The sequence below is a fragment of the Mustela erminea genome, chromosome 9, assembly GCF_009829155.1.
Source record: "Mustela erminea isolate mMusErm1 chromosome 9, mMusErm1.Pri, whole genome shotgun sequence".
Taxonomy (NCBI): Eukaryota; Metazoa; Chordata; class Mammalia; order Carnivora; family Mustelidae; genus Mustela; species Mustela erminea.
This window is the reverse complement of record NC_045622.1, coordinates 57,650,097-57,666,026: the sequence shown is the minus strand read 5'-3', so window position 1 is coordinate 57,666,026 and position 15,930 is coordinate 57,650,097. Positions and strand designations below refer to the sequence as shown.

Sequence of the window (15,930 nt, the reverse complement as noted above, 5' to 3'; positions counted from 1 at the left end):
TGGCATTTATATTTTTTAATTTTTGAGGACCCTGTGTACTGTTTCCCAGAATGTCTACAGCAGTTTGCATGCTTACCAACAGTGTTCCAAGAGTTCTCTTTTCTCCGCATTTTCACCAGCACTTGTTATTTTTTTGTCTTTTTGATAATAGCCATTCTGAAAGGTGTGAGGGCATATCTCATTGTGGTTTTGATTTGCATTTTCCTGATGATTAATGATGTTGAGCAACTTTGCATATGTCTTTTGCCCATCTGCGTGTCTTTGTAAAGAGGTCTACTCAGAGCCTCTGCCTAATTTTAATTGCGTTTTTGCTGTTGGATTGAGTTCTTTATATATTTTGGATATTAACCTCTTATGAGATGTATGATTTGCAAATATTTCCCCCTATTCAGTAGGTTACCTTTTCATTTGTTGATGGTTTCCTTTGCTGTACAGAAGTTTTTTAGTTTGATGTATTCCCAGTTGTTTATTTCTGCTTTTGTCGCCTTTGCTTTTTGGGATCAAATCCAAAAAATTATTGCCAAGACAGGTGTTAAGGAGCTTACTGCCCATGTTTTCTTCTTGGTGGCTTTATACTTTCAGGTCTTATAGTTCAAGTCTTTAATCTTTGTTTATGGTGTAAGATGGTGGTCTACTTTCATTCTTTTGCTGTCCAGTTTTCCCAGCACCATTAATTGGAGAGACCGTCCTTCCCTACTGTATATTCTTGACTCCTTTGTTGTAAATTAATTGACCACTAATTTTCACTTAAAAATTGTTTTGAAATAACAGAGTTGATCAACTTTTGTCAGTAAGAATCGGAGGAAATGTGTGGTATAAACAGTGTAAGTTGGGACTTATTTCCCTCGTGTGGGTTTGAGGTAGTTCACAAATATCGTATTTTCTGCTGTGTACGGGGCTGGAAGATCCTTTCTGGTTAAATTTTAACTCAAAAAGAACAAAATATCTCCAAGTACATTTTTCCCATTTTTTTTTCTTTAAAAAATACTGTGCTTGAGTAGCAGTATTCCCATTTTGTGGCATGGCTAATAATTAGTACAATTGAAGAAAAATTTTAATGAATGTACAAATTATTAAATGTATCAGATTATGTCAGATTCTTTGCATTTTTAAGTGACATTAGAAGTATATTTTTGAACTGCTTAAATATTTCAACTTTTTAAATTGATTTCATTGAGATAATTAATCCAAATATTGGCATGACTAAGTGTAGCATTCTTAATTGGTGATAGTGTCCTATCAGAATACTCTCTTTACTCTGCTATCTTTAGTACTTAATTCCCCTCCATGGTACCTTTTAAAAAAGACTTCCAAGTGTTCCATGAACAGGGTTTGCTGGTCAGTGATTGATTTTTATTTCCCCCCTTAATCAAAGAGATTAATAATGGACACCTGTCTGGCTCAGTAGAGCATGCAGCTCTTTTTCTTTTTTAGAGATTTATCTATTGATTTGAGAGAGAGAGAGAGAGCACATGTTTGCACACACACATGCTCTTGAGTGAGTTGGGGAAGGAGTAGAAGGAGAGAACCTCAAGAGGATCCCCGCCAAGTGTGGAGGCAGTGCAGGCCTGATCCCATAACCCGTGAGATTATGACCTGAGCCAAAACAAAGAGTCAGATGTTCAGCTGACTGAGCCACCCAGGTGCCCCTGGAGTATGCAACTCTTGATCTTAGGGTCTTGATTTCGAGCCCCATGTTGGGTGTAGAGGTTACTTAACGATAAAGTCTTTATTTAAAAAAAATTTAATGATAAGCTCATGTGCTGTTAATAAGCTCCAAAAGGAGTGCAGAAACTTCATGGACATATTTGGACACAAGGGAAATAATAGCAAGAATGCAGTATAGGTGTCTTGTGGTGAAACCTGTGGATTTTCAAGGGGGGAATCATAGGATTTTCTTTAGATGTGAAGTCATAGTGAAGGAGGATTATTTGTCTAACTCTCCATCATCTGATAATGAAACAATTTAACCCAAGAAAAGTTATTAATAGATTATTTTCTCTTTTAATATCAGCTAGTTGAGTCCTTGAGTGCTCCTATGAGCTAATTGAGTATGACATCATTTAAGTTCCTCCTGTGTGATCAGCCAGCCATACATTACTGCTGATACAAGGTTCATCTGTTCATCTGTTCAAAATCAAAACTACTGTAGAGATTTTTATAGGTGAATTTCTTTTTTTTTTTTTTTAAGATTTTATTTATTTATTTGACAGAGAGAGAGATCACAAGTAGGCAGAGAGGAAGGCAGAGAGAGAGGGGGAAGCAGGCTCCCCGCCGAGCAGAGAGCCCGATGCAGGGCCAGATCCCAGGACCCTGAGATCATGACCCGAGCGAAGGCAGAGGCTTTAACCCGCTGAGCTACCCAGGCGCCCCTATAGGTGAATTTCTGTTAGCAAGAACCTTAGCTGCTTTAGTTAAGTGTCTAAATGTATATATATATACATACACACACAAACACCCACAACACACACACACGTATATATGTGTATTTTTTAAGGTTTATTTATTTAAGTAATCTCTATCCATTGTGGGCCTTAAATTCATGACCCTGAGGTCAATAGCTACATCCTCTACTGACTGAACCAGTTAGGCACCCTGACTGTCTTATTTTTAGTGAAAGTTTGAGAAGATGTATTTTTTTTCGATTAATTAGACATGAAAAATAGGTTTGAAGCCCTGAACAAAGGGAATGTGTATGCTCAAGCACAATCACTTTGCTTAAATGGATGTCTGAAACATAAGTAGGAAGATTTGGGGGTATGTTCATAGGCATCAAAATTAAAATTCTTTTAAAAAGGTTAAGTTAGCTTACCATTTACGAGTTCTAAGTATTAATAATTGACAGGATGCAAAGCTTAGAGTCAGACTGCCTTTTTAAAAATTCCCTTGAATAGGAAATTGAGAGTTATGTCAAAAGTATAGTCCACTTATTCTTTTGTCCTTCTAGGTTTTGGCACAAATACCAGTGGGAGTAGTATTTTTGGAAGTAAACCAGGACCTGGGACTCTGGGAACTGGGCTTGGTGCAGGATTTGGAACAGGTAAGGCTGTACCATGAGATATAGGAAGTGACAGAACTTGGCTTTCTAACTGCTGGGACCCAAGACCTCTGTTTGATCATATGCCTGAGAATAAGAGGCCTAGATTCACATTTTTATAATTGGACTTAACAAAACATTCCCAACAGTTTTGCTTTACCAGGTTTCAAAACATTTGGACATTTTATCTTAAAAGTTGTATGCTTCCCAGGGGTGGGAGGTTAGGGGAACCAGGTGGTGGGTATTAGAGAGGGCACGGATTGCATGGAGCACTGGGTGTGGTGCAAAAACAATGAATACTGTTACGCTGAAAAGAAATTAAAAAAAAAAAACCAAAAAACCATACACACAGACACACACACACACACACACATTCATCCATTAAAATAGAGATGCATATGTATATACGCATGGTTTTGCTAAACTTACGCAATTAATTTTACTAAAATTACTATAATATATGAATATTTTTAAAAAGTTGTATGCTTCCCTTTCTACAAAATGTTTGCCGTCTTTTTTTTTTTTGTAAGTTTTTTTTGTTTGTTTTTTAATTTGACAGAGATCACAAGTAGGCAGAGAGACAGGCAGAGAGAGAGAAGGGGAAGCAGGCTCCCTGGTGACCAAAGAGCCTGATTCTGGGCTCGATCCCAGGACCCTGAGATCATGACCTGAGCTGGAGTCAGAGGCTTAACCCCACTGAGCCACCCAGGTGCCTCAGATGTTTGTCTTCTGATAGTCCCAGTTTATCTGGGAATTTTAATATTTAATATGAGACTTGGCAGTATGATGGCATTATTAACTTTCATTTTCCTCCTGCTACCGTTGTAACAGGCATGCATTTGAGACTTTGAACTGTTAATCAAGTAAGGCTGATAACCGTAATAGTAAAAGAGGGCAGTAAGAGCGTTAGTTAAAGTAATGAGCAAATAGGTTTTATAAGGTCGGTTCTTTCCACCTTCATGTAGGGCTGTGACACCTTTGTCTCTTTTCCTACTATTAATTATTTTTTAGTGCCTTTGAAGACATTGACCCTTCTGCCTGCCAAACTGTTTTAAGCAATAATGAGAGTAGTATTGGTCATAAAATGAATAAGTGCTTTAGCATTTACAGTTTCAATGTGGTTTTTAAAGTACTTAATATATTGTTTGTTTCCCAAGTCATCTGACCATGGGTTGTGGTCATTTAGTTGCAAACCACTTATTTCCATGGTTTCTGTTTCCACTGTCCAGTTATCTCTTGTCTTTGCTTATGTGCTCTGATCATTTATCTGTCATCTCTCTTTTTTTTTTTGAGATTTTATTTATTTATTTGGGAGAGAATGAGAACGGGAGAGAGAGCATGAGAAGAGGGTGGTCAGAGGAAGAAGCAGACAGGGAGCCCCATGCTGGACTCAATCCTGAAACTCTAGGATCATGACCAGACCTGAAGGCAGTTGCTTAGTCAACTAAGCCACCCAGGTGCCAGCACCCTCTTTGTGTTTTTTTTTTTTTTTTTTTTTTTTTTTTTTAAGATTTTTGTTATTCAGCAATCTCTATACCCAATGTGGGGCTTTAACCTACCATCCTAAGATCAAGAGTCTGCATGCTCCACCAGCTCAAGGGTGCCAGCCAGGCACCCTTGTCCTTTCTTTTCTAATAGAACCTCACTATGAACTGTTTCCTTCCATTTTCTTTTCTTTTTTTTATTTTTAAGATTTTATTTATTTATTTGACAGAGAGATTACAATTAGGCAGAGAGGCAGGCAAAGACAGAGGGGGAAGCAGGCTCCCTGCTGAACAGAGAGCCCAATGCAGGGCTTGATCATAGGACCCTGAGATCATGACCCGAGCTGAAGGCAGAGGCACAATGCGCTGAGGCACCCAGGCGCCGCCCCCCCCATTTTCTTTTTCAAATAAAAGATATAAATGCTTTAAAAAAAATTTCGACAATAAGGAAGTATCATGATAAGTCAACATATTTCAGTTGTGAAGTAACAGCTATTGAAAGTTTGGCATGTTCTTGTCAGACTCCTTTATGCACATTTTGTACAGTTTTTTCATTTTATACATTTTTCAAATGTGCACACACACAGTTGTACTTGGTATGTGTTTTATGTATTTTTTAATTTTATTCTCTTTTTAAAAATTTATTTTTATTTTACGACTTCATTTATTCGAGAGAAAGGGCACGAGCGGGGAGAAGGAGCAGAGGCAGGGGGAAAAGCAGGCTCCCCACTGAGTAGGGAGCCTGATGTGGGACCTGATCCCAGGACCCTGGGACCATGACCCTGTCCGAAGACAGATGCTTAACTGACTAAGCCACCGAGGCCCCCTTTTTATTATATTCTTAAATATAAACCATATCCTGCATGAGTGTTTTTTTTTAAACCAAAGGCTGAGACACATTAGTTGGATGTGGTATTTAAACAGTGCTATACAGATAGCATTTAAGGATAAAAATACTAGAATACAAAAATCATTGTACAAAGTAAGGTTAAATATCATTTAATTTTTGTTTCAGTTATGTGTGTTATGGGTCTCTGTATTTCATATTGTGTGCTACAGTCAAAAATGTTTCGGGGCGCCTGGGTGGCTCAGTGGGTTAAAGCCTCTGCCTTCGGCTCAGGTCATGATCTCAGGGCCCTGGGATCGAGCCCTGCATCGGGCTCTCTGCTCAGTGGGGAGCCTGCTTCCTCCTCTCTCTATGGCTGCCTCTCTGCTTACTTGTGATCTCTCTCTGTCAAATAAGTAAATAAAATCTTAAAAAAAAAAAATGTTTCAAACTGAAAGCATCTGCCTTACATGGTAATCTGTATTTCATTTTTTCATTTCCCATGACATTTTGGGCATATATTTTTTTCTTCAGTCGGTATGTATAGATCTAACTTATTCTTTAAAAATAGCTGTTTAGTATTCCACTGTGTGTGTATGTGCATCTGTACACATGATATGTGAATGCATACACATACCATAATTCACTTTTCCCCTTTTAGTAGACATTTGAGTTATTTGATATTATTAGCAATGCAATAATGAAGATCTTTGTTACATAATTTTGTATGTGTTAGTATTACTATGGAATTGATAGTTGGAATTGGGTCAGAAGATACACACATATTGGTCAGTCTTACGGATTTGCCTTCCAAAAAGAATGCCAGTATGAATTTTTGCTCTCGTTGTATAAAAGTACTCATTTTCCCCATGCCTTTCCATGTCATTGGACTTTTTCATCTTTACATGTATGATAGTGGAAACTGATGTATTCTAATTTGCACTTCACTGATCACTGGTGAAGGATACCCTTATGTATGTTTACTGGCCATTTCAATCTTTTAATTCCCTGTTCATAATATTTGATCATTGTTTCTTCATCTGTTTTTGAGAGCTCTTTATGTATTGTGGATATTAACTCTTTTGGGTTGTATGGTAGAGTTTTATTTGAACTTTTTAACTTACCCAAATTCTATTACATATATTTTATAAGAAATAAAAATTTAAAAGCTCTAGTTTTTTGTGTAGCATGAACCCTGAACTTAAGCAAAATATATCATCTGACATCAGTGTCCTCTTCGAATCCTGGAGGGAAAATTAGCTTTGGCGTGGGCAAGTTACAAGCTTTTTCAAGGGTAGTTTTGACCCTAACCAGTTTGTGAACCTTAAACCTAAAGCTCGGGTAAGATGCTACTGTAATGTCTGTTAGAGATATTCCCACCAAGTCTTTAAGTTTATCATTTAATTTTATGGTATCGTCGGTTACAGGTTTCATTTTTATGTGGTTAAAATTGTCATTCTTTCCTTTTGGCTTCTAGGTCTTGAAGGTTATTTATTAGCAGTGCCTTCTCTTATTGTCCAAATTATATAATGTTTTATAACTTTTTCTAGTGCTATTATCTTCTCTTCCACAATAATGTAATATCTCAACCTTTTCATTTATTTGAGTATATTCAGTTTTCTTTAAATGATTCTACCTCAGAGACAAGAGATAACATTTTTACTATTGTTATATAGCCCTCATTCATGCTTCGTTTGTCTAAACTAAAACCTGAATATAATCAGTAAAGAATTTTACACCTCTAACCTTTGCAGCAGGTAGATCATGTAGGGAAATGAGAATTCTGTGAACCATCGTGCCTATACTGTTAGAATTCTTTGATGATCACCTCTGCTAAAGCAGACTTTAGGCTTTGAGAGCAGTGTGTCTGGAGAGAGTTGTATGTAAATACCCATGTTCATGACCTGTACATTTCCTGACATCACAAGCAGAAGAGCACTGTAGCTTTGGGTGATGTCTTTTTGGAGCATTAGCTAAGTGGGTGTTCCTGTGCACCTTTCGTCTTGAGTGATAGAGATTCATACTCCTTTTGTTTTGAGTGATGGAGATTCAGACTCCTACCTCGGTAAAATTTCCTAATAACAAATTTTCCTGTAAAACATTTTATGTTATTCTTTGGTGTGTGGTATTTTCCTACCTGATATGCTCAGACTAAGGAACACTCATTAAATCATGGGAGTGTTAAGTTTCTGATTTGACAGTGATATTAACTCTCATTGGCACTATCAATAGTATAGCATTTTCTTGGTAATTACCTGGTAATATTAAGAAATTTTAGTTCTTGAAGTTCATGAAGTAATAAATTTAAAGGTACATTTAGGAAAGTTCATTGTTATACTAAGGTATACATAGAAAAATTACCCAAAGTAAAAGATACCATAAATAAAATAAAATTTTAAAGTTTATTAGAAGATCTCAAAAGGAATATAACCATTTTTGCTTTTCTCTTGAGCATCTTTGGAGTTTCTAGGGCTGCTAGTACTATGGTGCCCTCCATATATTTGCTTTATGATACCTACAACTAATTATAAATATACCACATTTCATAAATTGACTTTATCTTCCATCAAAATGTCCCTTAACTTGTGGACTATTAGTCACTTTCATTAAGCATAAAAATCCAGTTGCATAATAGGAGATAGATCTGGATAAAATGCTATTTTTCCATTAATAAATTGGAACAATATACAGGCAGGTCACCTGAACCTCCCAGTGCCTTTTTTGTTCTTTTTTTGTTTGTTTGTTTGTTTGTTTTTAAGATTTTATTTATTTGACAGAGATCACAAGTAGGCAGAGAGGCAGGCAGAGAGAGAGGTGGGGAAGCAGGTTCCCCCTGAGCAGAGAGCCCAATGCGGGGCTCGATCCTAGACCCTGAGATCATGACCCAAGCCGAAGGCAGCAGCTTAACCCACTGAGTCACCCAGGTGCCCCTTTTTTGGGGGATTATTGAAATAACAGTGAATTTTAGACTGTTTTATGTTTTTTCATCCAGGATTGCTGCAAAGGTGAGGGAAAACACACCCATCCAGATGAGAAGTTTTTGTCCATTTTTTTTTTTTTATGTTTTATCTTTTTAAAAGATTTTATTTACTTGTCAGAGAGAGAGAGTGCACAAGCAGTGGGTTGTGGCAGACAGAGGGAGAAGCAGGCTCCCCACTGAGCAAGGATCCTGGTTCTGGACTTGATCCCAGGCCCCTGGGATTATGACCTGAGCCAAAGGCAGATGCTTTAACTGACTGAGCCACCCAGGTGTCCCTCTCTATTTTATATATTGGTGTTTCTTTTAAGTTTTTTTTCAGGGGGTAAAGAGGTATTTGTTCCCTGGAAAAATAAAGAATTCTGAAATTTGTGCTGTAAACTATGTCCTTCAAGGAAGTAATTTCAGTTTTTCTTGGAATTTTCAGGAATTTCTAATGGTTTGGAACATTAAAAGGAGTCTCATTTCCTGTTCCAAAGCTGGGATTTGGGAGAAATAATCCCTTTGCTTCATTATTGTCTTCTTGTTAATAATGAGGTTATACAGTTAAGTAATGTTTTGTCCATTCAGTAGTACCCTCACTAATTTATATTGTGTGGAATCTCTGAATATGGAGTTCCTGTCTTTCTTTTTTTTTTTTCTTAATCATAATCTCTGGGCAGTTTTTTTGTTTCTGTTTTTGTTTTTTAAAGATTTTACTTAGAGGGGCGCCTGGGTGGCTCAGTGGGTTAAAGCCTCTGCCTTCAGCTCGGGTCATGATCCCAGGGTCCTGGGATCGAGCCCCGAATCGGGCTCTCTGTTCAGCGGAGAGCCTGCTTCCTCCTCTCTCTCTCTGCCTGCCTCTCTGCCTACTTGTAATCTCTGCCTGTCAAATAAATAAATAAATAATCTTTAAAAAAAAAAAAAAAAGATTTTACTTAGAGTGCAAGTAAGTGGAGAGGGAGAGAGAATCTCAAGCAGGCTCCACACTGAGCACAGAGCCCAAGGGGAGGCTTGATTTCACACCCTGAGACTGTGACCTGAGCTGAAATCAAGAGTCCGGAGCTTAACTGACTGAGCCACCCTGGTGTCCCTTAATATTTTTGACCTCTTAAGTATTTTATTTATTTTTTTTTTTAAGATTTTATTGATTTATTTGAAAGACAGAGATCACAAGTAGGCAGAAAGGCAGGCAGAGAGAGGAAGGGAAGCAGGTTCCCTGCTGAGCAGAGAGCCGGATGCGGGGCTCGATCCCAGGACCCTGGGATCATGACCCGAGCTGAAGGCAGAGGCTTTAACCCACTGAGCCACCCAGGCGCCCCAGGTATTTTATCTTTGAAGTGATTTTTATCTCACTTCATTGTTGCATTAAAAGGAACTTTAGATCTTCTAAATTGCCGGTAACTTTTTCAGCAGGAGGGGATAGAAATTTTTTTATGCCAATAATTTATTCTAAACAAATTTACCCCATTTTCACTGCCAACCACAAGATCCATAAGCAAAATTCCTTAAGATTTAAAACACAAGTTTCTGCAGTGGATTTCCCCTTGGTGAAATAAGTTTTTATTCCATCTGGTCTGATTCATGATGACACTTGAGTCTGCTTGGTAAGCACATCACAAGGCATTTAGTTTTCTCTTTCTTTCTTTCTTTCTTTCTTTCTTTCTTTCTTTCTTTCTTTCTTTCTTTCTTTCTTTCTTTCTTTTCTTACTTACTTACTTAATCTCTGTATTCCAAGTGAGGCTCTAACTCACAACCCCAAGATCAAGAATTGCATGCTCTTCCAACTAAGCCAACCAGGTGCCCCTGTTTAGCTTTTTAGAAAACAAAACGTTTATCTTGGTATAAAGTAGTTTTCCTGAGATGGCATATTTGAAAGTATTACTTTTCTTGCTTACTGTTCAAAGAAGATGTATTGGGTTTGGTTTTCTATAGTTTAGCCTATATGTTAGTCAAAAAGATGACATTGTGATTGGTTCAGCTTCATTTTTTGATTTACAAATACTGGAATTTAAGGAGACTTGATTATTTTTTTTAATTCTTTCAAACTCTGTATTACTGTACTGTAGCAATTTAAGAACCCTAATTGTATTGGCAGATGCACCAAGGTTTGAACCTCGTTTTCACCATTTATTACATTTATGACATTGAATTGATTACTAACTCCTCAGTTTTCTCATCTGTTAAATGTGGATATTTCCTACTTCGGGCTTATGAAGATTAATTGAGATACTAGCTAATACTTAATGAATATTAGTATCTACCAGTCCTCTTTTAAATGCTTAATATGTGTTTATTCATTTTAGCCTTAGGATAAATAGCTATGTATTACTATCTCATGTTATAGTTGAGGAAACTGAAGCACAGAGAGGTTAAATATTTTGCCTCTGATGTATATAATGTACTCAGCACAGTGCCTGGCAATAACTAGCATTTACTGTATTACCTCTTATTGAAATGAATGGTCATTATGAAGTTTCCAAATGTATTATATTTTTAAGTAACTGACCTCTGGCATAACATTGAAAGGATCTCCTGTGGCACTTTTTCTTTCCTCTTGTCTCCATAGCTCTTGGTGCTGGACAGGCATCTTTGTTTGGGAACAACCAACCTAAGATCGGAGGGCCTCTTGGTACAGGAGCCTTTGGGGCCCCTGGATTTAATACTACGACAGCCACTTTGGGCTTTGGAGCCCCCCAGGCCCCAGTAGGTAAGTGTCAGTCACTTTAGAAGGCTTTACTCCATTTATTTCTTGCTAAAACTTGACTTGGTGACCTGATTTTCCTCCCAGTCCATCCCACCCCTACCAAAGCAGTACACAGACACATATCACTTAATAGCCATGTGATGCAGAAGGGCTTGCAATGGATCCTGGCCTTTTCTGCTTCCCCACTCCCAGGCCTGGTCCCCTAAAGAGAGTGCTTTGTTACTGCCACTTTGTTTCTGGTTTATAGTTAAGTTCGTATCTCTAAATGATTTGCTTATGTTGCTGTATTGTGCTTTATTAAGTCTTAAGTAAATTTAACTTGTTAATGAGAGATGAGAAATAGAGCTCACTTGCCACCTACCTGTGTTCTTTATTCACTTCTCCTAATAGAGCTATGTTACTAAATACCTTAGTTTAGTTTCTCTACTGTCTTTTATACTTCATTTATTTGAATACCCTTTTCTAGTTTTTGCCCTCTCTGCCTCCTACCTCTGTTGTTATTATTTTTAACTTAAAATTAACTTTTTAGCTTAAATGTCTTTTTTAAAAGAAATTTGTTCTTTGGAGATTAAAAAAACAAAAACCGCTATCACCTGGCATAAATTGAGTGAATGAGAGAGAGCAAAAGAAAGATGTACGATGAAGTTCATCTCCCATGCTGTCATGATCTGTGTACCACATTTGAATAAGCCTTTTGCAAATTTAAGTCATGTCCCTACATACTTCTACTTATTCTATCAACTGAGAGAGTATTTCTTGAGTACCTTTGATAAGTAAGGGTATTAGTGCCCTTTCTTACCCTTCTTTTTTTTCCTCATTTCTTCTTTTGCCATCTTTATATTTTCATATTGATAACAATGATAATGTATTCTGTCCTATAATTATTACCTTCACCTTTTCTCTGATAAAAGAATAGTTTAAAAGTTGTAAATGTGAACACAGCATATTATCACAACTGTGAAAATATTGCTGCCCAGCCACATAAACACTTTTTTTATACAGCTTTTTCGTTCTTCTGGAATTTTGTAATTCTTTTTCCCCCTTGGATTACCGGCTCTTATTACCTTCCTAAATTGGTTCCAATTCTTAAGAATGGTATCAGAATTCTTTTACTTTGGATACATCATTGCCTCCTGCAGCAGTGTGAACTCTTGATTATTCCGTAGGCCTTCATCATTGCTTCCAGTATTCCCTTCAAGTCTACTTAGTAGGAACTGCTCTGTCCTAGGTGTAGGTTTTTCCCTTTTATTTATTTCCTGAATTGTCGGGAATGTGTTTTTAAGTAAAGTGTATATGAAGGGTAAACTTTGATCACTTATAGGTCTGATAATACCTTTTTTTGTTCCTCATGCCTTAATGTTAGGGAATTCTAGTGTGAAAATTTATCCCAGAACTTGGACTATACTGCTTCCATTAACCATTATATGATGAGAAGTCTGATGCCTTTCTGATTCTTGAGACTTGTTCAGCTACTACCCCCACAAGCATTTAGGATTTTCCCTTTGTCCTGAAATTTCACTGAATTGCTTATACCCTGTCTTTTTTTTTTTTTAAGATTTATTATTTTTTTAGAGTGGGAGGAGGCGCGAGAGAGAGAGATTCTTTTTTCTTTTTTTTTTTTAATTAACATACAATGTATTATTTGTTTCAGGGCTGTAGGTCTGTGATTCATCAGTCTTACACAATTCTTTGCGCTCACCATAGTACATACCCTCCCCAAGGTTCATCACCCAGCCACCCCATCCCTCCCACACCCCTCCACTCCAGCAACCCTGTTCTGTTTCCCGAGATTAAGAGTCTCTTATGGCCAACAGACACATGAAAAATTGCTCCACATCACTTGGCATCAGGGAAATACAAATCAAAAAGACAATGAGATCCACCTCTCACACCAGTCAGAATGGCTAAAATTAACAAGTCAGGAAACGACAGATGTTGGAGAGGATGCAGAGAAAGGGGAACCCTCCTACACTGTTGGTGGGAATTCCAAAGTGGTGCAGCCATTCTGGAAAACAGCATGGAGGTTCCTCAAAAAGTTGAAAATAGAGCTACCCTACGATCCAGCAATCGTACTACTGGGTATTTACCGTTAAGATACAAATGTAGTGATCCGAAGGGGCATGTGCACCCAAATGTTTATAGCACCAGTGTCCACAATAGCCAAAGCATGGAAAGATCCTAGATGTCCATCAACACATGAATGGATAAAGAAGAGGTGGTATATATACACATTGGAATACTATGAGCCATCAAAAGAAATGAAATCTTGCCATTTGTAATGACGTGGCTGGAACCAGAGGGTATTATGCTGAGTGAAATAAGTCAATCAGAGAAAGACAATTATCATATTGATCTCCCTGATACGAGGAATTTGAGAGGCAAAGTGGGGGGTTTGGGGGGTAGGGAAGGAAAAAAATGAAACAAGATCGGATCAGGAGGGAGACAAACCGCAAGAGACTCTTAATCTCACAAAACAAACTGAGGGTTGCCTTGGGGAGGTGGGTGGGTATGGAGAGCGTGGTTGGGTTATGGACATTGGAGAGGGTATGTGCTATGGTGAGTGCTGTGGAATGTGTAAGCCTGATGGTTCACAAACCTATACCCCTGGGGCTAATAATACATGATATGTTAATTTAAAAAAAGAGTCTCTTATGCTTTGTCAGATTCTTTTTTTTAATAAAATTTTTAAAATTATTATTTTTATTAACATACCATGTATTATTTGCTCCAGGGGTACAGGTCTGTGAATCGTCAGGCTTACACACTTCATATCACTCACTATATCACATACCCTCCCATGTCAGGGAGATTCTTAAGCAGGCTCTATGCCCAGCCCGGAGCCTGACTTGAGGCTTGATCTCACAGCCCTGAGATCATGACCTGAGCCAAGGTCAAGAGTCAGGCACTTAACCAGCTGAGCCACTCATGTGCACCATTTCTGTCTTAATGCTTGATTTTTAAACTTTGTTTGTATTTTTCAGGAGGTTTCTGAATGTCTTGTAAATCATCCTTTTGAATTCTTATTTTCAACTTAAAAGAATTCTTTCTCATTTCTGAAAGTTCCCTTTCTCAAGCATCCAGTTCTTAGATGCAATTTTTCTTGAAACTTTGTTAACTGGCATTAAAAAAATTTTTTAGGACTTTTCTGTGCCTTAAATCTTCAGGATTATTTTTGCTTTGGTTCTTCTCTTTAATGCTCTGTGATCTTTACCATTCATATTCAAGAATAAAATAATAAAAAGCTTACTGGCAATGTATGTATGTGAGTAGAGCTAGTTTACCAGTAAGTTTCACTTTAAGGTAGGTAATTCAGGAACCAACTATTATCCACGGGTCCTCTGATTGTTAGAATGCCACATTCTTAGCTCTGGGATGATGCAAGTACTGAAACTAGTTGCCCTTGTTCTTTCCATATGTTAACTTGGTTTCATCAGCAGCACACTCTCTGATGTTTGGCTTATCTGTTGAGGATCATAGATTAAGAGGATGAAGGTATGGGTGTTTTGTGTATGTACTTTGCATTGGTTCATCTCTCCTGCTTTCAGTCTCACTTCATGGATCTTGGTGTCATTGAATCCCTAATCTTTCTGGGTTTCTACAGGGCAGATACGCTCCACCTTGGGCTCTTAGACCCTTTGAATGTACTCTAAGCTATACTTTGCTCTATCCTGCTTTGTCACTGCTTTGTCTACTTTTTTCCCCTAGAAATTTGTTATATTTTCTCTTCTGTTCATTTGTGATGTCCCATTCTTTGTCACTGTGGGTTATAGATATATACATTTTTTGTTTTAAATGTAGATTTTACTAAGGGCACCTGGGTAGCTCAGTTGGTTAAGCATCTGCCTTTGGCTCAGGTCATGATCTTGGCATTCTGGGATTGAGCCCTGAATCGGGCTTCTTGCTGTGTGGGGAGCCTGCTTCTCCCTCTCCTTCTGTACTTTCTTACTGTTTGTGCATGCACATGTACTCTCTTTCTGCCCCCACTCAAATAAGTAAAATCATCTTAAAAAAAAACAACAACTTAGATCTTTGGTGTTGAGGTGAATTAGAAGTCTAATTGATTTGTGTGAACATTAGAATCAACTTTATTGTTAAAAGATATTTTCACTTTTTTTATATTCCTTAGTTTTAGTTGTTTTCAATAGAAGGATGTACCGTAAATATTGTAACCTGCCATTTTTAGTTGGTAGTGTTTTGAATAGTTTGGGTTTTTAAAGATTTTTAAAAATATATTTACTCATGAGAGAGAGAGAGGCAGAGGGAGAAAGAAGCAGGTTCCCCCATGGAGCAGGGAGCCCGATGTGGGACTCCATCCCAGAACCCTGGGATTGTGACCTGAGCTGAAGGCAGATACTTTTTCTTTTTTTTAAGATTTTATTTATTTATTTGACAGAGATCACACAAGTAGGCAGAGAGAGAGGGAGGGAAGCAGGCTCCCCACTGAGCAGAGAGCCCGGTGCGGGGCTCGATCCCAGGACCCTGGGACCACAACCCAAGCCAAAGGCAGAGGCTTCAACCCCCTGAGCCACCCAGGCGCCCCCGAAGGCAGATACTTAACGGACTGAGCCACCCAGGCACCCAGTGTTCTTTCTTTATTTTTTTTTTTAATTTATTTATTTTTAAGATTTTACTTATTTATTTGACAGAGAGGGAGATTGAGAGCACAAGTAGGCAGAGAGACAGCCATAGAGGGAGAGGGAAGCAGGCTGAGCAGAGAGCCCAATGTGGGGCTGAGCTGAAGACAGAGGCCCAACCTACTGAGCCACCCAGGCGCCCCAAGATTTTATTTATTTATTAGAAAGAGAGAGAGAAAGCACAAGCAGGAGGAGTGAGAGGGAGAGAAGCAGGCTCCCCACTGAGCAGGGAGCCCCATGTGGGGCTCAGTCCTACGACCCTGTGATCATGACCTGACCTGAAAGC

At 38.1% G+C, this 15,930-nt stretch overlaps 1 protein-coding gene across 9 annotated transcripts in view; it reads left to right on the top strand.

The window, feature by feature from the left end:
- Positions 1-15,930, top strand: part of NUP98 (nucleoporin 98 and 96 precursor) — a 120,444-nt gene that overhangs the window by 41,245 nt on the left and 63,269 nt on the right. For 7 of the 9 annotated variants that reach the window (XM_032359519.1, XM_032359518.1, XM_032359517.1 and 4 more), the window contains 2 exons: positions 2,948-3,040; positions 10,873-11,013. In XM_032359519.1, the coding sequence (XP_032215410.1) occupies positions 2,948-3,040; positions 10,873-11,013 (234 nt within the window). The remainder of the gene's footprint in view (positions 1-2,947; positions 3,041-10,872; positions 11,014-15,930) is intronic. The other 2 variants (XM_032359521.1, XM_032359522.1) reach the window with 1 other exon arrangement.